At 48.0% G+C, this 21,413-nt stretch overlaps 1 protein-coding gene across 27 annotated transcripts in view; it reads left to right on the top strand.

The window, feature by feature from the left end:
• Positions 1-21,413, top strand: part of LOC139750871 (one cut domain family member 2-like) — a 636,939-nt gene that overhangs the window by 526,247 nt on the left and 89,279 nt on the right. For 8 of the 27 annotated variants that reach the window (XM_071665708.1, XM_071665706.1, XM_071665711.1 and 5 more), the window contains one exon: positions 19,575-19,622. The exons of the other annotated variants lie outside the window; for them this stretch is intronic. In XM_071665708.1, coding sequence (XP_071521809.1) covers positions 19,575-19,622 — 48 coding nt within the window. The remainder of the gene's footprint in view (positions 1-19,574; positions 19,623-21,413) is intronic. 27 annotated transcript variants of the gene reach the window in all.

Genomic DNA, 21,413 nt, shown 5'->3' with positions numbered 1-21,413 from the left:
TATATATTGATCACCAGTTACAACAGATGAGTAATCTTGCATACTTTAATGTTTCGTTGTGATAATCTGCTGCAAATGGCAAAATACAACATAATTATAAGATACAATGCAAACTTGTTTATGTTGTACCCAATACTGAAATATAGAAATGCACCTTTTTTGAGGTGGAAAACATTCCATCTAGCATACGGATCAGAAGTATGGTCACCCAAAATCTAAAGGAGTTAACTGAACTAGACCGTCGAAATGAGGAGGTTGAGAAATGACTGGAAAGAACAAGTTGAGGTGGTACAGACATGTACAAAGAATGGATGTGCTAAGAAGTATTCCAACTGGACCCGTGAGGGAAGACGTCGAGGTGGTACGTTTGAGAATGAGACGCTCTGAGGTCACCAAGAGGTCGCTTTAAGGAAGAGAGAAGAGACAGGAGGAAGTTGGGGACAACGGGGAGAGAGTACAAGGCCAGGGATATGTGGCGGACGTAGGCAACCGACGGAATTTGTTTACCTGGCGTCTGATGACGTGAGTGTTACCAAGTCATTGGCTAAGGAGCAGTTTGCCACAGAGGTAAGCAGGATGACCGACTCAGTTACGGGTTGGTAGGCGAGCAGGGCTGAGGGCAGCAGGGCTTGAGGGGGAGGGCGGGGGGGAAGCAGAGACGGCCAGAGGGCTCGGGGGTTCTTGGGACCATCATGGTAATATGTGTGGTCATCAGAGGCCAAGGGGGATGGGCCATCAGGGCCGGCCGTGTCCCCGGCTATCAAGTTTTATTTCGGGAGATCAGGTTCAAGAAACCGGGTAAGGGACTAGAAAATCCCACCACCCTCCCCTCCTACACCCTGGTGTTCCTCCCTTACATGTGCTCGGTGTTCGTATGGCAGAGAGAGAGAGAGAGAGAGAGAGAGAGAGAGAGAGAGAGAGAGAGAGAGAGAGAGAGAGAGGTGTTGAGGAACCTGTGAACCAGGATGGTAATACTGACGACGCTAGAGAGAGAGAGAGAGAGCAGGTGAATATGGCGGCGCCTCACGAGTGTTCCTCGACAATGTCGCAATATCAAAGAACATTAATGACCAGCACGATGTCAATGGCTATCAGTGAACATCACGATACCAAGATAACATCGATGGCCATCAGCAAAACATCAATGCTATCTGTAGAGTGTCCCTGGACGACAGGTGGGAGGCGACGAGAAGAACCAATGAGGCTGGCAGCCACGACAACACGGCGCCTCTGTCGTCACAGCGTGACAACCACCAAATTATCTCACACACACACACACACACACACACACACACACACACACACACACACACTCGCCAAATTATACCCTTCACCATCCGGTAACAATGTGGCTACGTACTGAACCCACAAAACTAAAACATTAGTATTATTTTTTGATGTGAAATTTACCCAAAAACATTGTAAACATTGTGTAAAATGGAAGTGGCCTGCCCTCAACGCCACCGGCCTTAGAGGCATTACAGAAGTGGTCTGTTGTTGGTGTATGACCTGTGAACATCTGATCATGCAGAGCTCTAGATGTTTGCATTACGTTATCTTTCTTACATATGTTTGCTCTTTATCTTGACCGATTCTGAGCAGTGTTCTGCCAACTGATAATGAATGACGAAGGCGAAGATTACCTCTGGCAGGTCCGTAATGATCTTTACCCTAACCCCTTGAGCATGACAGTTCGACCCTTGAACCTGACACGACGACCCTGGGGTATGGTGGCCTGACTTATGACCTCATTATATAAGGGTCAGATCCAACGTCAGGCGTCGTACTCAAGCGTCGCCCCCGTCGTGTTGCCATGCTCAAGGGGTTAGATCTTTAGTTTCATTAGAGGATGACCAAGGAAAGTAAGGCTTCCGTCGTCGTCTGCCTGAGAGAGAGAGAGAGAGAGAGAGAGAGAGAGAGAGAGAGAGAGAGAGAGAGAGAGAGAGAGAGAGAGAAGGCTGGTGCACAGAGGAACTACCCGGGTTGAATGTTGGCCGCTTGGTATATGGTAGAGTTCGGGTAAGGCAGGTAACGTACAAGTAAAAGATTAATGCCACTCTGACTGTCAGAAGCAGGCGCGCGGCCGGCAGCCGCAGGGCCCTGCGCCATTAATGCCTCAAACGCCCCATTTTGGCGGGAAATTTACAAAAGAGCGACTGGGCCTGGCGGGCGAAGGAGGGACTGGGCCGCCTCCAGCCCTCACACACCTGTCAGCAACCCGGGTACTGCTCCTCCTGCACTGGCAGCAGCTCCGCGCACAGCCCCCGCCTCCCACAGTCGCTGCTCCTGTCCTCTTCCTCTCGACACAGATGAAGATTCTGTGACCATAAGAATTACCAGATGATGTACCTGCGCAGATGATGTACCTCCAGAATCACCGGGTCACTTGTCTTGAGTCCCCAGCATGCTTGACTCCAGCCCCCCCCCCCCCCCCCCCCCACTGCTTCTTGCTCTCATTTCTTTTCTCTCCCCTTTACTGGAAGCTCACCTGCCCTTCCCCCCCTTGCAGCACCTCCTCCTCCTCCTCCTCCCGTTCCTTCAGGCACTTCCTTACCTGAGAGCCCGTCGGATCTGTAGCCGGAGGTTACGGGAAGAAGAATAATTATTTTAGACACGATATCTCTTTTATGTTTTTTACATGAGTTGGCAGGCTGTATCTGACGCCCACTTACAAAGCCTCATTGATATTCTCCACAAGTAATTTGGCTGTGGCCTGGTGGCCGGGGTCAGAAATATCGCATAAAGATTAAAGACTTATTGTGTCTGACTGATCATAATTTGATGAGTGTGCGCGGCCGCCTTTGTTTCCCAAGAAGGAAGACAAATTCAGAATACAAGATATCAAGTTACAGTCTCGTCTAACGAGGGAGCTGGAATATAATTACCGTCTCTATCGATAATGCTAATGTTCCCTCTGAATGAAATACGCTTTATAATTATGACTTGACTTACGTTACCACCAGGAACATTTCTGGACTCGGAGCTTACAGCTGTGCAGGGCCTGGGCATGGGCGTGCACGGGAAGACGTGGGCGTGTCTCCAGGGAATAGGGAGACTTTAGGAGCAGAGGGGGTGAAGATGTGGGCGAGTGTTGAGGGAAGGGGAAGAATACAGGGGGGAGCTGTTGGTGTGTGTGTGTGTGTGTGTGTGTGTGTGTGTGTGTGTGTGTGTGTGTGTGTAGGATGTTGTGGTCATGGAGGAAGGAAGGATCTTGCTGTAGTATGTAAGTGTGTCCTCACCTCTCCCGCTACCTGCTGGGGGTGGGAGAGTCAGAGGTACCCCCAGGTACAGGGAGGGATATGGCTACCCTGGCATACAGTGTCCTCACTGGAAGGTCATATTGCAAAGACAAGGTTGAGATAGTGTGGCCATATTGCCTGGATAAGGTCTGACAGATCATCCCCAGTGGCCAGTCTGATATCTCATTGAAGGTCTAGTAAAATCATTCATAATGATGTCACTTTACTAGTTAAGATACTAGTAAGATAACATTTGTAATACATGATATGATAGCAAGATAACATTACTAGTTCCATCGCAGCAACTCAACACTGCTCCCATGATGAGGTGACACACAGAAGGCTGTGACACAGCAACTCCACACACTTCCCTTGCTGTGGTGACACACAGAAGGCTGTGACACAGCAACTCCACACACTTTCCTTGCTGTGGTGACACACAGAAGGCTGTGACACAGCAACTCCACACACTTCCCTTGCTGTGGTGACACACAGAAGGCTGTGACACAGCAACTCCACACACTTCCCTTGCTGTGGTTACACACAGAAGGCTGTGACACAGCAACTCCACTCACTTCCCTTGCTGTGGTGACACGCAGAAGGCTGTGACACAGCAACTCCACACACTTCCCTTGCTGTGGTGACACACTGAAGGCTGTGACACAGCAACTCCACACACTTCCCTTGCTGTGGTTACACACAGAAGGCTGTGACACAGCAACTCCACACACTTCCCTTGCTGTGGTGACACACAGAAGGCTGTGACACAGCAACTCCACACACTTCCCTTGCTGTGGTTACACACAGAAGGCTGTGACACAGCAACTCCACACACTTCCCTTGCTGTGGTGACACGCAGAAGGCTGTGACACAGCAACTCCACACACTTCCCTTGCTGTGGTGACACACTGAAGGCTGTGACACAGCAACTCCACACACTTCCCTTGCTGTGGTTACACACAGAAGGCTGTGACACAGCAACTCCACACACTTCCCTTGCTGTGGTGACACGCAGAAGGCTGTGACACAGCAACTCCACGCTCCTCCCTTGCTGTGGTGACACACAGAAGGCTGTAACACAGCAACTCCACACACTTCCCTTGCTGTGGTGACACACAGAAGGCTGTGACACAGCAACTCCACGCTCCTCCCTTGCTGTGGTGACACACAGAAGGCTGTGACACAGCAACTCCACACACTTCCCTTGCTGTGGTGACACACAGAAGGCTGTGACACAGCAACTCCACGCTCCTCCCTTGCTGTGGTGACACACAGAAGGCTGTGACACAGCAACTCCACACACTTCCCTTGCTGTGGTGACACGCCGAACCTTGCAGCACATTCCTCCCTTACTGTGGTGATTAAACTGAACAATGGACCTCATAGTAACTCCACGATATTCTCCGCTGTTGTTGCGTTCTCAATGGCGTTGACACGTTGAACCACCGACTTTCTCTGTCGCTGTGGTGTTCCACCGAGCGTTCATGGTCCCGGCCTGTGGTGGATCCAGCAGTCGCCACAAGACCTACAACATACGTCACAATGGACATTATACAAAGATCTGCAACTGTAAATCTGCAGCAAGTGTTTCATTTACACCTCTCTAACCGTGTTCCCCCAGTCGTCAGGCAGGTGCGTTTAGAGATGGTTGCCTCCCACAAATTGCCTTGTTTACGACACCCTCGGGCGTTGGCGGGTCCCGGGGAGGGTTGGCCAGGGGACGGGAGAGGACCAGAGGCCTCCCCTCACTCCCTCAGGTTACTACAGTGCCTGTGAGGAGCCGGAGAGGACATTACCTGACAACTTGTAGCGGCTCACACACTGAGTCACCAGGGGTAGTCGGCCAGACTGAAGGCCGCCTAGTCGAGAAGCGGCCACGAGGGACGGGAGGAGAAAATGTGGTAAATGATGATAATTAAAGGTTAATTGAATTAACCTCAGCCGAAGGCTGGAAATGTGTAGGGGAAATACATTATCGCCATAGCTTTAGATATGGGTGTTGAAAAGACATTCTTTACGCAAACACTGAGACGTTAGTCTATTGTTTGGCAGAGGACCGTTCTTATAGTGATCTTTATGAGCTTGGATGGGCTCGATGCATTCTGGTGCCAAAGTACAACTCGGGGCCAAGGGATCTCAGGTGGAAAGAGGTGACGGTGGCGAGTATGGTGCAATCATCCCAAATTGTCAGAAAAGGTCTATAGCTGAGAGAAACGTGCGTTGATCACCTCTGGGTAAGTGGTGCAATAGGGTCCGAGGATGATCGTGGATGCTCCTTTTCTGCTCCTTTTCCAGTAGCCGCTGTGGTGTGGTGTGGTGGACGGGCTGATACCGGAGCGTTCTTGCGTTGAGGTGAAGAATGTAAGGCGCACCAAGACGGCCGAGGTGGCTGGGGTTGGGGACCATCACGTCCCACAGGGGTGTATGGTCACAAGGGCCTCAGGTGGCAGCCGGCTGGAGGGAAGGCGTAAGGTACTCCTATCCTGCCACCGCTGCCGCTCCTGCCGCCGCTCCTGCCGCCAGTCTCTGCCACCACTGGTGCTGACGTTGACGGATCCCTGGGAAGAGGCACATGTGGGCCTCTGTGTCTCCCTCAGCCCTCGGTTTTACCGTCTGTTTGCCTACTCTCACGTCTGTCTGTGCTTGTTTGTGCCCGAGTCTGTGTTCACCAGGCTGTGTGTGGCCGTTGTGGTCGGTATGTGTGCGTAGACGCCTCTGCTCCTGTGTTATAACGTTTTGTGACGCAAGTGTTGTTTGTTAATGGGCGTCATATCAGATTGATTATAAGTGTGTACATATCTACTTGTAATACTTTGCCAATATCGGTGGTGGGTTAGTGGGGCGACCTCAGTGAACGAGCTGTGGATGTAAGCACAATGACCATCGCATCCACTGTTACCTTCACATGTTCCTCCACTCACCTACCACTGTGCGCAACGTAATGTCGGTCTTTCATATTTATGATGAAACAAGAAAAGAAGTTATGAAAAAGGCGTCAGGAATAATATATACCTGCTTCCTTATCTGATATTCACTCAGGTAAGGAGAAATAGTGTTAGCAAATGTACGTATAAAGCCCAGGACGACTCCTTCTATGGCGCTCCTGTAGTTTGGCGAATGCGTTGCGCGCAGGAGCAGGGAAAGGATGACTTATTTTAGAAAGAGGATTTCCTAAGCGAGATGTTTCTTACCATTTATTGACGACGATCCAGCCTCGCAGAAAGTGACATTGCGCTCGAAGTGTAGCCATGTGGAGGTGGAGTCCGGTAACACTGCGCTGAACCCAAGTCTCGCGAATGTCCAGACGAGGGTGAGGTGGCCAGAAGGGCCATCCTCACCGTCATGCCCTCCCTCCCGTCATGCCAGACGCAGTGCTTCCCCGTCGTGAACACGTGATCTAAGTCCCCGGATGTTACCACCGTCACTTCACTGTGAGACTCGTCCATATAGACCACTTGTCTTCGTTAGGCAGTTTATGGGGCAGAGTAATGATGTTATCCTGTACCTTTCCTAAGGCTCCTATAGCCCAAGGCTGAGCTGCTTCCAGACTGTACTCCCATATGTACATCTTGGTTAAAAGGTGACTTTTCACGGGCGGTGTAACCTCGAAGAGGCGGAATACGGTAACATCGTCGACGGTATATATATATATATATATATATATATATATATATATATATATATATATATATATATATACATATATATATATATATATATATATATATATATATATATATATATATATATATATATATATATATATTATTTATTTTATTTATTATACTTTGTCGCTGTCTCCCGCGTTTGCGAGGTAGCGCAAGGAAACAGACGAAAGAAATGGCCCAACCCCCCCCACCCATACACATGCATATACATACGTCCACACACGCAAATATACATACCTACACAGCTTTCCATGGTTTACCCCAGACGCTTCACATGCCTTGATTCAATCCACTGACAGCACGTCAACCCCGGTATACCACATCGCTCCAATTCACTCTATTCCTTGCCCTCCTTTCACCCTCCTGCATGTTCAGGCCCCGATCACACAAAATCTTTTTCACTCCATCTTTCCACCTCCAATTTGGTCTCCCTCTTCTCCTCGTTCCCTCCACCTCCGACACATATGTCCTCTTGGTCAATCTTTCCTCACTCATTCTCTCCATGTGCCCAAACCACTTCAAAACACCCTCTTCTGCTCTCTCAACCACGCTCTTTTTATTTCCACACATCTCTCTTACCCTTACGTTACTCACTCGATCAAACCACCTCACACCACACATTGTCCTCAAACATCTCATTTCCAGCACATCCATCCTCCTGCGCACAACTCTATCCATAGCCCACGCCTCGCAACCATACAACATTGTTGGAACCACTATTCCTTCAAACATACCCATTTTTGCTTTCCGAGATAATGTTCTCGACTTCCACACATTCTTCAAGGCCCCCAGAATTTTCGCCCCCTCCCCCACCCTATAATCCACTTCCGCTTCCATGGTTCCATCCGCTGCCAGATCCACTCCCAGATATCTAAAACACTTCACTTCCTCCAGTTTTTCTCCATTCAAACTCACCTCCCAATTGACTTGACCCTCAACCCTACTGTACCTAATAACCTTGCTCTTATTCACATTTACTCTTAACTTTCTTCTTCCACACACTTTACCAAACTCAGTCACCAGCTTCTGCAGTTTCTCACATGAATCAGCCACCAGCGCTGTATCATCAGCGAACAACAACTGACTCACTTCCCAAGCTCTCTCATCCCCAACAGACTTCATACTTGCCCCTCTTTCCAAAACTCTTGCATTTACCTCCCTAACAACCCCATCCATAAACAAATTAAACTACCATGGAGACATCACACACCCCTGCCGCAAACCTACATTCACTGAGAACCAATCACTTTCCTCTCTTCCTACACGTACACATGCCTTACATCCTTACATATATATATATATATATATATATATATATATATATATATATATATATATATATATATATATATATATGTGTGTGTGTGTGTGTATGTATGTATGTGTAGAACTAATCATTGCACCTAAAACATGTAGACGAAAACCACATCTCTTGCAGTCTTCATTATATGGTTCCATAATAGTTTCTGATCATCATATTTCCTTTCTGACGGTACTATAGCTGTCTCTCCCGGAGACAAAGCAACTCTTTGGTACCCGCTTCTCCTCTAACTCCATCTTGGATGACTAACATTCATTCACCCCCCCACCCACTTCTGATACTCCTCTTACTAATCTTATGCCTCTTCCCATAATCTGTTTTCGAAGTGTTCGAAAAGCGCTTCTTTTTCTCGTCGCAAGCAAGCCTTATTTTGATCCTGATAGCATCCATCCCCGTGTACTGAAACAGTGTGCCTCTGAACTTGCACCTGTGCTTGCTTGTCTGTTTCATTTCTGTTTAGGAACCGGAACTTTTCCATTTCCTTGGAAGCGTACATTGGTACATCCCTTCCCTAAGAAGGGTGACCGTTCTAACCACTCTATCGTCATGTTGCTTTGAAATCTAGTGTTTCCAAAGTGTTTCAATCCCTCCTCAACTCCCATATCTTCAAACATCTTGAATCGCAAGTCTTCACTCTGATTATCGGTATGGGTTCCGTAAGGCGAGATCCACTAGTGATATTCTTTCCGATCTTATTAATGTTTGGTCATCATCCCTCAAAGATCTGGGGGAATCAGTGTAGTTACCCTCGATGTATCCAAAGTTTCTGACAGGGTGTGGCATCGGGGTCTCATCTTTAGCCTCCCTTACTTTGCTCCCTCATATCTGTTCTCCTCTCTGGCCGATCCATCTCCGTGAACAGCGGTGTCCCTCAAGGTTCTGTCCTGTCTTCTACACTTTTCCTCCTTTTTATCAACGATTTCTTTTTACAGATAACGAAATGCACTTATATGCTGACGACTCAACACTGCATTCCTCCACATCCTTTGAATCTGCTCCTTCTCTCTCTCGATCTGCATGTCGTCTCGACACAACTTAATAAACTTAGACTTGAACAGGATATCTCAGTGGGGTAGACGAAATCTGGTTAAATCTAATGCTTCCAAGAGCCACTTCCTGCCCATCTCTCTTACGAAAATTCCTCACATTTTTCCTTTCTCCTTTGACGGATCTGTAATTCCACCTCTCGGCTCTGTGAACATACTTGGAATTACAGTAACATCCACTCTCTCTTGGGATACCATGTCAATAAAACATCTAAGTCTGCCTCTTAAGAAAATGATCCGTCCTTGTATGGAGTACTGCTCTCACGTTTGGGTTAGTTCTAGCTCTACATCCTTACTTGACAGAGTTGGCTCGAAAACGACCCGACCTGTTAGCTATCCCAGGGTAACCTCAAACCTTGACCCACTTGCCCTAGGCCGCAATGGTGGTTCACTTTCCCTCTTCTATAGGTATTATTTTGATTTTTGCTCCCGACATCTGGCTGTTTGTGTGCCCCCACTATTAGCTAGACTACACAATATTGGCAAGCTGCTACGTCATATGGTTACTATGTGGCCGGTGGCGACTCAAGGGTGGGCCGTTTTGATAACTGTTTCTTTCCCTACACCTCGAAGCTTTGGAACTCTCTACCCTCTCGTGTCTTTCCCAGTAGATATGACCTGGCACTTTTCAAAGGACAGGTTTTTATTTTCCTCCAAAATTCGGAAATGCTTTTTCTCGTCTCTTCTTTATCCCTTTATAATTCAGAGGTCTGGCCTTGATGTAGACTGTTGTCCGTGACCGGAGCCTCCAACATTACAATGATACATATTCTGGAGATCTCAGATATAACTTGAGCAATCTGACCTGACCCGAGGAGGTGGCTGGTGGTGCCCCCCCCCCCCCCCCCAAGTGTTACTAGGACACAGGTACAGCAGACACATGTCTACATCTGCGTCCTCTGTATCTCTCGATTTCTTCTTCATCAACATATGACTTATGGAGTGTATGTTGAAAATCAGTAGTAACTCCAGTTTTGGCCATGGTTTCTTGCGTGCCCTCATGGTTCTCATTTAATGAAGAACATTTTTCATGTGGTAAACAAACGGGCGTAACTGACGCTCCAGAATGGAATGTCCTCCAGGCTGCTGGACCAGAGGGAGTGACCCGTCGTAGGCGCCGCACAGCCACCAAAACCTTGCTTAGTGTGAACATCTTCCTCGTGACCACAGTGCTGGTGACACATGTGATGTGATCCTAACAGTACTAAAGACACATCTGGGGTTTTTGTTTTTGTTTTTGTTTTTTTCCTTCTACATCATGTAATGTAAGGTAGTGAGTGTCAGTGTGGTAGTGGATTCTTTCTTATATACTGATATGTTTAGGCTATCATGTTCTCCCCAGTTGATCATGACATCAAGAGAAGTGTGGTGTCGTACTATCATTTTCCCGATCAGAGATGAAGATGACACAGTGATGCAAGACGTGAACTTGGGAGAGGAAAAAAGATGATTAAGATTTCAGTCTTGGGTTCAGAAATATATCATATTCACATCCAAAGTCGGCTGGGGGGGGGGGGGGGGAGAATATTTAGGGTAATAATGTGGATGCAAAATACCTCTTGTACAGTCTACTGCCACCACAAGAGATACGTGGTGTACCACGCTAGCGTACTGTACTTTGTCGAGCGAGACTTGCAGTCAGGCAGATTAAACATCACCTCCTACAGTTTGTCTTTGTGGCCATAGTGAACATCACCGTCGCCACAGATGATGTTAGACTCACCCTGTCTAAGGTTTCCCTCACTATGTAAATGGTTTCATGAACTGATACTCTCATGAATAATGATTATCCTCAAACTAATCATTACGTGATTTCACATTGTTTATGGTAATTGATAATGTGTGAAGATTAAATCTTCCTAATTGTCTCATAAACTCCAAGTTCTGATAACGGAGGAAACCATATATATATATATATATATATATATATATATATATATATATATATATATATATATATATATATATATATATATATATATATATATTCTTGCCAAGAGGTGGCTGAGCATGTCCTGGCAGCATTTGGCCTCCACCTCCCGGCCCTCCTTGCCTTCCAGCAGGAGGAACATTTGGCATGGAAATCTGGAGCAGCTGAGTATGTGGATTACTGGGCAGTGGGTGGCGGGCCAGGCGCCGGGCTCACACGGCGGGACCCAGGGATTGACACACTCCCCGCTCCCCCACCAGTCCTGCTGGGGAGGATTTTATTGGTCTAGGGAGTCTATCCCTTGGAGGTAGATGTAGAGCTGTTGTCTGGCTCAGACAGAGCTGCTCTGGTGAAAAGTGGCCCTGAGGCCGGCCTTGTTGTCAGGGTGGTTAACGGGCAGGCTATGTTGTCAGAGTGGCTCTCGGGCAGGCTATGTTGTCAGAGTGACTCTCGGGCAGGCTATGTTGTTTGTCAGTTGCTGGTTATGTTGTCAGGATGGTTCGTGGGGTGGCTACGTCATCATTATGGCTAGCGGGAAGACCCCTGTAGTCAGCGTGTCCCCCTGGTTATGATGGCGTGTGCCAGGATCACCAACATCAACATGGATCCTTCATGAAGACTGTGGTTCATAAACAAATGTTTTGGAGGATGTGGGAAGTGGAGAGAGACCAGTCCATGACAGATCGACTGTGGGAGTTACATGGGACTGTAGGGAGACCCATCCATGACACATTGCCAGGGGAGGTACATGACGTGAGGGATGGGGGGGGGGGGTGGCGTACATAAGACACACATATAACAGATCTGATGTATTAAGTGGTTACCTGATGGTGTACAGTTACAGTATCCCATCTTCGTTACTTACATAGATGGAGACAAGACAGTAAAGTAGAAGGCTCCTTCCCACGTACTGTCCTCCCTCGACATATCCGGCAAGAAAATACTACGATGTAGCACATAGGTTATACCGACATGGGAATTTTATAGGAAAGTGTGAATGGAAAATATATTCTTATCAAATTTCCGTCGCTGAACGTCACTTTTGAAGACGTTTATTCGTTGATGATTGATGTCAATAAAGTGTTTGTCTGAGCTTAAGCATAAAGTATTGATAGTCTTCTCCTTGACAATATCTGACGTGGTTTATGCTAATATTCTATAACTCTCCTGCTGATACTCTGGCCCATGCTGATGTTACAGCTTCTTTCCCTGAACTTCATGCCATTATTTTTGGTGGTTATTTTTTCCATTTAAAGAGAAGAAATTATCTTCACTCATGTTGTTGCAATTCTTAAGTATTTTGAAAACATCTGTTAGATATCCTTGGAAGCTGTGTATTTTTTATAGAATAACATAATTCAGGACTCTGAGTGGTTAGTTCTTCCTGAAGACTGTTTGTAAGTACCGCAATTGTTTTCGTTGCTCTTCTTTGCATTCGTTCCAGTTTTTCTTCCTCTTTCATCATTTGGTAACCATAACTACACAGCGTATTCTAAGTGTGTTATGCACAGTAAGCTAGTGTGTCCTTCATGTTATAGTTTATATGTCTGGTTATTAAACACAACATTCTGTTAGCTTTGTGATATGCAGCCACGCAGTGCTTTATGTATTTTAGGTCATCACATATTAACACCCAGGTCATCACAGATTAACACCCCATGTTCTTTTTCCTCGTAAACTAATGGCTTACCAGACATTATATATTGGTGTTCGTCATTCATATCACCAGAATGCATTACTCTGCATCTGGCCACACTGAAGTCCATTAATCAATGTCTCTGAATCGAATTGTCTCAATATTTCTGAGTCAGTAAACAATCTTGTTTGTCCTTTACTCCGTGATTTTGTTGTCGCTGGCAAATTATGTTGTGATTTTACTGATGAAGTGAGTCATAAACCAGCCATGACAGGTTGACTGGGGGGGATGGGGAGGCCAACCATGACAGGTTGACTAAGGGGGATGGGGAAGCCAGCCAGGACAGGTTGACTAAGGGGGATGGGGAAGCCAGCCATGACAGGTTGACTGGGGGGGATGGGAGTGGATGAGAGGTGGCCTGGCAGGAATATGGTGGTGGAGGGGCCAAATGATGGGTGGCGGCGGAGCCAATACTGGCCGAGCCCGGGCGGTATCACTTATGATGCCGTCTAAAGTAGAGCACATAAAGCTGGCCTTTTACACAAGGGGGGATCACCAGACTTATCACATGAATATGCTAAATGTGCACCAGATCCTCCCTCCAGAAAAACCCTGAGATGGACTTTACTCAAGTCCCCTGAAAAGAAAAATTTGGCCAGTGTTTTGAGTCCCCTCCAATCCCCGCCGAGTATAATGATATGGTGATGACCTCCAGTGAGGCCATCTCCAGACTCTTTATTCCCCTGCCAAGTGCTGCCACCTACATGGTGCTCGGCCCCCTGTCGCCCCTCCTCCACACCGCCGTCCACCTGACCCTCCACCGCCACCACCACTGCTGCCACTCGTCATACCCATAGTTATCCCCAGAGGTTCCCCAAGTGTGGCGCTACTGCCCCTGGAGTAGGTGTGCAGCCTGCAGGTGGGGTGAGGTCATGTGCTCTGCTGGATCTTGTGTCTCTCGCCCACTCGACCTGAGTGGGCCAGAGGCGGTCGAGGCAGGTCAGGCCTGACCCCCATCATCATCACGACCGTCCAGGATCAACTGGAATAGACATTTGTCGGAACATAAGACTGAACGAGTTTTTTCTTTAGAGGTCACATGAGTCACTTAGGGTCACTGTTCATGTCACAGTTCAGGTCAGAGTAGATTACGAGCCGAGACACAGTGCTAGTCAGAGGTCACGATATAGGTCATTGTGTGGTTACAGGTCAGGTCGTACTTCTGGTCTTGATGTATTTTCTAGTTCAGGTAATGATGCTGATCACAAGTTCCGATCACTGTACTGGTCATCATGTAGGTCACAGCTCAGGTCATGGTGCTGGTTACAGCTCAGGTCATGGTGCTGGTCACAGCTCAGGTCATGGTACTGGTTACAGCTCAGGTCATGGTACTGGTCACAGCTCAGGTCATGGTACTGGTCAGAGCTCAGGTCATGGTGCTGGCTGTGGTATTGCTCGAGCTGTTGGCTATGATGCAAGTCTTGGTGTTTGATGTGTTACACGTCGTATTTCAGTTCATTCTATAGTTTTGACTCTCTTGTGTGCGTATATATATATATATATATATATATATATATATATATATATATATATATATATATATATATATATATGTATATATATTATTATTTATTTTGCTTTGTCGCTGTCTCGTTAGTGAGGTAGCGCAAGGAAACAGACGAAAGAATGGCCCAACCCACCCACATACACATGTATATACATACATGTCCACACACGCAAATATACATACCTATACATCACAACGTATACATACACACACACACACACACACACACACACACACACACACACACATGTACACAATTCATACTAGCTGCCCCACTCATTCCCATCGCCACCCCGCCACACATGAAATACCCCCCCTCATGTGTGCGAGGTAGCGCCAGTAAAGACAACAAAGGCCACATTCGTTCACACTCAGTCTCCAGCCGTCATGTAACAGTGCACCGAAACCACAGCTCCCCATCCACATCCATATATATATATATATATATATATATATATATATATATATATATATATATATATATATATATATATATATATTTATATTTATTTATTTATTATACTTTGTCGCTGTCTCCCGCGTTTGCGAGGTAGCGCAAGGAAACAGACGAAAGAAATGGCCCACCCCCCCCATACACATGTATATACATACGTCCACACACGCAAATATACATTCCTACACAGCTTTCCATGGTTTACCCCAGACGCTTCACATGCCTTGATTCAATCCACTGACAGCACGTCAACCCCGGTATACCACATCGCTCCAATTCACTCTATTCCTTGCCCTCCTTTCACCCTCCTGCATGTTCAGGCCCCGATCACACAAAATCTTTTTCACTCCATCTTTCCACCTCCAATTTGGTCTCCCTCTTCTCCTCGTTCCCTCCACCTCCGACACATATATCCTCTTGGTCAATCTTTCCTCACTCATTCTCTCCATGTGCCCAAACCATTTCAAAACACCCTCTTCTGCTCTCTCAACCACGCTCTTTTTATTTCCACACATCTCTCTTACCCTTACGTTACTTACTCGATCAAACCACCTCACACCACACATTGTCCTCAAACATCTCATTTCCAGCACATCCATCCTCCTGCGCACAACTCTATCCATAGCCCACGCCTCGCAACCATACAACATTGTTGGAACCACTATTCCTTCAAACATACCCATTTTTGCTTTCCGAGATAATGTTCTCGACTTCCACACATTCTTCAAGGCCCCCAGAATTTTCGCCCCCTCCCCCACCCTATGATCCACTTCCGCTTCCATGTTTCCATCCGCTGCCAGATCCACTCCCAGATATCTAAAACACTTCACTTCCTCCAGTTTTTCTCCATTCAAACTCACCTCCCAATTGAATTGACCCTCAACCCTACTGTACCTAATAACCTTGCTCTTATTCACATTTACTCTTAACTTCCTTCTTTCACACACTTTACCAAACTCAGTCACCAGCTTCTGCAGTTTCTCACATGAATCAGCCACCAGCGCTGTATCATCAGCGAACAACAACTGACTCACTTCCCAACTCTCTCATCCCCAACAGACTTCATACTTGCCCCTCTTTCCAAAACTCTTGCATTTACCTCCCTAACAACCCCATCCATAAACAAATTAAACAACCATGGAGACATCACACACCCCTGCCGCAAACCTACATTCACTGAGAACCAATCACTTTCCTCTCTTCCTACACGTACACATGCCTTACATCCTCGATAAAAACTTTTCACTGCTTCTAACAACTTTCCTCCCACACCATATATTCTTAATACCTTCCACAGAGCATCTCTATCAACTCTATCATATGCCTTTTCCAGATCCATAAATGCTACATACAAATCCATTTGCTTTTCTAAGTATTTCTCACATACATTCTTCAAAGCAAACACCTGATCCACCCATCCTCTACCACTTCTGAAACCACACTGCTCTTCCCCAATCTGATGCTCTGTACATGCCTTCACCCTCTCAATCAATACCCTCCCATATAATTTACCAGGAATACTCAACAAACTTATACCTCTGTAATTTGAGCACTCACTCTTATCCCCTTTGCCTTTGTACAATGGCACTATGCACTCATTCCGCCAATCCTCAGGCACCTCACCATGAGTCATACATGCATTAAATAACCTTACCAACCAGTCAACAATACAGTCACCCCCTTTTTTAATAAGTTCCACTGCAATACCATCCAAACCTGCTGCCTTGCCGGCTTTCATCTTCCGCAAAGCTTTCACTACCTCTTCTCTGTTTACCAAATCATTTTCCCTAACCCTCTCACTTTGCACACCACCTCGACCAAAACACCCTATATCTGCCACTTTATCATCAAACACATTCAACAAACCTTCAAAATACTCACTCCATCTCCTTCTCACATCACCATTATTATATATATATATATATATATATATATATATATATATATATATATATATATATATATATATATATATGCAAATGTTGAATATATCTTATATTTAGAATAAGACGACGATAGTGTGCTAAGCTGTGGTTGGAGTTGGAGAACTTGACATCAACACTAAAATGATAAAGTATGTAGAGGTTCACATCGTCTCTGCTGCTGTCCATACTTCATATCACCAGCGGCTGAATTATCTTAGTGACCTCAGGTCACATCTCGCTCTGAGGGATATCGGGAATGATGATCTTAGGTCACATGACACTCCGGGTGACACTGCTTTCTCTGTGTTATTGGTTGTCGATTTTCATCTGTGCATTTATTGATCTTGAAAGTCTTGTGAACCATACCAGCCGCAGTCATTTGCTGTGACCCGCACCAGCTTCAGTCATCTAATGTGACCCAAACATGTCCTAGTCATCGATGTGACCCACACCTGCCACAGTCATCTTGGCTGAACCACACCTGCCACAGTCATCTTGTGTGACCCACACCTGCCACAGTCAAGCGCCCGTAAAACTCTGTGATATCTTCATAACGCCAAAGATGGAGGGAAGAAATTTTAAGAATCATTAATGTACTTAAGTGTTATGTGAGTTCAAACATTATAACAGTATCTGTAATTAAGAAGATGATCCTGGAGTGATAACCTGGTGACCAGCAGGCCACGCCACGCCAGCCGGAAGGCCGGCGGAGGGGTGAGGCTGGCGGTGGGGAGCTGATACAGTTGGCAGGGTGAGTGAGTGAGTAGAGAGCCCCAGTGTTATCTCAGCCTCCCGTCATACTAGAGCTGCCGTTGAAGATTCGTCAGGCCTTACCCTGGCACGGGGCTCTCTCAGGCCACCCATCTCCTGGTCAGACCAGAGGACCTTGTGAGCGAGAGAGCTGCAGCAGCGGCCGAGGAGACCCGACACCATGCAGGGCACCAAGTGTACAGCTGTGTAGGACACATTAGTGATGGATTCAGTGTGTCTGAAGGATCCGGACATTAGATGATGGAGGAGACGAGAGGGAGGAAGACAAAAGAGACAAAGGAACAGAGGGAGAGAGTGTGGGAGGGAGTAGCGTGTGGCGATCACTGGGGGGAGGTGTAGCCGTTCATCTGCTGGGGTCGGGATGCAAAGCAGGGGTGGCTGGCCCTGGCACTTATGGCCGCCAGGTCATCATCTGCCCTGCACCCCGCCTTCTTCTTAGTCCTCCCCGACGGTCTTCCTTCATCCTGATCTTGTCCTTCTCCCCGACGGCCTTCCTTCATCCTGATCTTGTCCTTCTCCCCGACGGCCTTCCTTCATCCTGATCTTGTCCTTCTCCCCGACGGCCTTCCTTCATCCTGATCTTGTCCTTCTCCCCGACGGCCTTCCTTCATCCTGATCTTGTCCTTCTCTCCGACGGCCTTCCTTCATCCTGATCTTGTCCTTCTCCCCCACGGCCTTCCTTCATCCTGATCTTGTCCTCCTCAACGGCTTTCCTTACTTCTGATGCCCCCCCCCCCCCCCCCCGTCGATGGTTTTCCTTCATCCTCATCTTGTTGTCCTCCTCCATAATCTCTTCACAACCTGATCCATCTGTCCTCCTGAACACTCGTCCTTTGCCCTGCTCCGTGTATCCTCCTCTACGTTCTTCATCCGTCCTGCTTTTGCATGATGTTCTGAAGTATTCACCGCCTCCCTCCCCGTCGCCTGACGCTGATCTAACAGCACAAGGTTTACATGAGAGTTTGTGGCGACCGTTGGTGCAGGCAGGTGATGGAGACGATCCTACAGGGCCGAAACCTCATTGTTATATTCTATTTCCTCTCCTGTGGGTGCAGGCAGGTGAGAGGTACGACCTTACATGTCCGGGTCTTCACGACACGCCCCTCACTCCCGTGACATACCTCCTCTCCTGAAGGTGTAGGCAGGAGGGAGGTCATGAGGCAGCCCGGCCTTCACCACTCCGCCACATATCCCAGCTTCCCTCGTCAACATTTGCTTTTTTGCCACTCGTTTATTCGTCTGCCGAAATTTAATGCCTTACACTGACCTCAAGTTATATGGATTTTCTTTGTGGTTTGCGCCTCATTTACTCCCTAGTGCGCTCTGGGTTCATCTCACGGCCTCCTCCTTCAGGCTCCGGCCACACGGCGAGTGTTACCATCGACATGTGTCTCGATGAAAGCTGCTGGTTTTGCTGAGTAGTGAGCTGCGAGAGAGAAGGGGCGGTGAGCCATGCGCCACGGGTGAGGGAATGAGAGGAGTGGGTTAGTGTCCCATGATGGGGCGACACGCTGTCGGAGGGGCACGGTGGGAGGGGCTGTGAAGGGCTGGCAGAATAGAGGATCTGTGACTGAGTGGAGGAGGGACAAGGACCGCCCTCCACGCGACCCGTTTCCGTCAAATTCCCTCCTAAACTGCGTCCTAATCCATTTTGTGGCCCCTGGTCCTTAAGAGGACGTTTGCATATTTTTCGGGGATACCGCCCCCTACTGGCCCCGGCTCAGAGTGGTGTCCCCCTGGTCCAACTTGTGCGCTTGTGTATGTGTGTATGTGTGTGTGTGTGTGTGTGTGTGTGTGTGTGTGTGGAGTGAGGGGTGGGGGGTTTGTTATGAATAACGCCTTTGTAGACATGCACCATTTAGTAAGTATACATGTATAGGTCAGTACCTGTGATTTTTATTCATTAATGCCTTACCATTAATTTCCATATTAATTTAAAGCAAAATATTTCCATTTGCCATAGTGCAGATAGTTAGAGATGAGAGCAAGTTTGTAATGTAGATGTTGTCTTCTACAGGTACGTATACAGAGGAGACCGGTTGGTTTGGGGAATGCCCGCCTGGAAGTACGTACAAACTCTCATGTCGTAGTTAGCACGTAGACTTTGTTGAGGTGGCTTCCAGGCCCCCACGGAGCCACTCTTCCTTGTCACTGTGTTGAGATGGCTCCGGGGACCACACGGAGCCACTCTTCCTTGTCACTTTCTTGTATTGGCTCCGAGCCACTCTTCCTTATCTCTCCACGCTGTCCTTCTGTTCCTTGAGTAAACATTACAATATCAGTAATATTGGGTAACTGACATGACGACTCACACCACACTCCCTGCTCGCCCTCCACGCCAGCCACCGACGCCAGAACTTGACGCTAACCCTTGCACCTACGACTCGAACCCAAGCTTCGACGGCAGTCCGCAACCGACGAGTTTTTCGCCCACTTCTGATCCACACCTCGGCGTCAGTTATCGACTTACGCCTCGAAGTCGACCCCTCGACTCTGACTTCTATCTCCATGCCTCGACACTGACCCCAGACTCTATGACTCTGACGCTGAACGCCTTGTTGTTGACCCTCCCCTCGACTCATGGATCGACGATAGACCTTGACCCACGCCTCATGACCAATCCTCAACCCACGCCTCATGACAATTTGGCTCCACGCCTCGAAGACGACCATCGGTTCCTGCCTGACGAACGACTCCCGGCGACGACCTGTACCCGCGCCTTGCTGCTAGCCTGAACCCACGTCTCGACACCTTCTCTTAACCCATGACTCAATGCCAACCTTCCAGTTAGGATTTCGACGCCGCAGATCGACCACCCTGAACCAGCTCCTAGACGTCGACCATCAACCCACTCGACTCTGATACCTGATTTACTCTTCGACGCCGATCTTCGACCTGCTCCTCGACGATGCCAGCCCTCGACCGACAGATGAATCAAACTCTACCAGGACGCTGATCGACCCATGCCAGCACACCCATCGACCCGTGCTTGAATGCTGATCGACCCACATCGAGATACAAGTCGTCCCGTGCTTGGACGCCAATCAACCCACGCCTGGACGGTGATCGACCCACGGAATGAGGGCAATCGACTCTAACCTGAACGCTGATAAACTCATGCCTGAACGCTAATCGACCTTACAACCGGGAACTGATCTACCTACGCTTCGACGCGAATCGACCCAAGGTCTCGACACCGATGGATCCACAGGATGACACTGATCGACCCAAGCCAGGATACTAATCGACACACGCCTGGATGCTGATCGACCCACACCTGGACGCCTATCGACCCACGCCTGGACACTGTTAGACCCACTCCTTGAAGCTGACCGACCCACACCTGGTCTCTAACCGACCCACACCTGGACACTGATAGACCCACGCCTAGACACTGGTCGACCTATGCTTGGACACTCATCGAGTCGAGCCACACATAGACACTGACTGACCCACGACTTGGGGCAGATCGACCCATACCTGGATACGGATCTACGTACGCCTGAGGGGCTGATCAACCCACACCTGGACACTGACCTAGCTACACCTGGACACGGATCGACCCACACCTGGACACTTATCGACTTAAGCCTTGAGGACTGATCGACCCACACCTGGATACCGATCGACCTACGCCTAGGGGTCTGGAGGACCCACTTCTGGGCAGTGACGGACCCAGGCCTGGGGGGGTAGCAGGGCATGTGTCGGGAAGGCGTTCACCCGGGGGAATACGCCGCCCTGGCCTGTGAGATTAGCCCCGCGAGAGATACAGTCGGACCCGCCATTGTCCTGGTGAAAACCATAAAAATAAACAAGAAATATGGGCATAATGGACTCCCCCCCTCCCCCCTCAAAC

This window comes from Panulirus ornatus, chromosome 10 (genome assembly GCF_036320965.1).
Source record: "Panulirus ornatus isolate Po-2019 chromosome 10, ASM3632096v1, whole genome shotgun sequence".
NCBI classification, from domain to species: Eukaryota; Metazoa; Arthropoda; class Malacostraca; order Decapoda; family Palinuridae; genus Panulirus; species Panulirus ornatus.
This window is presented reverse-complemented; position numbering and strand designations above follow the sequence as displayed.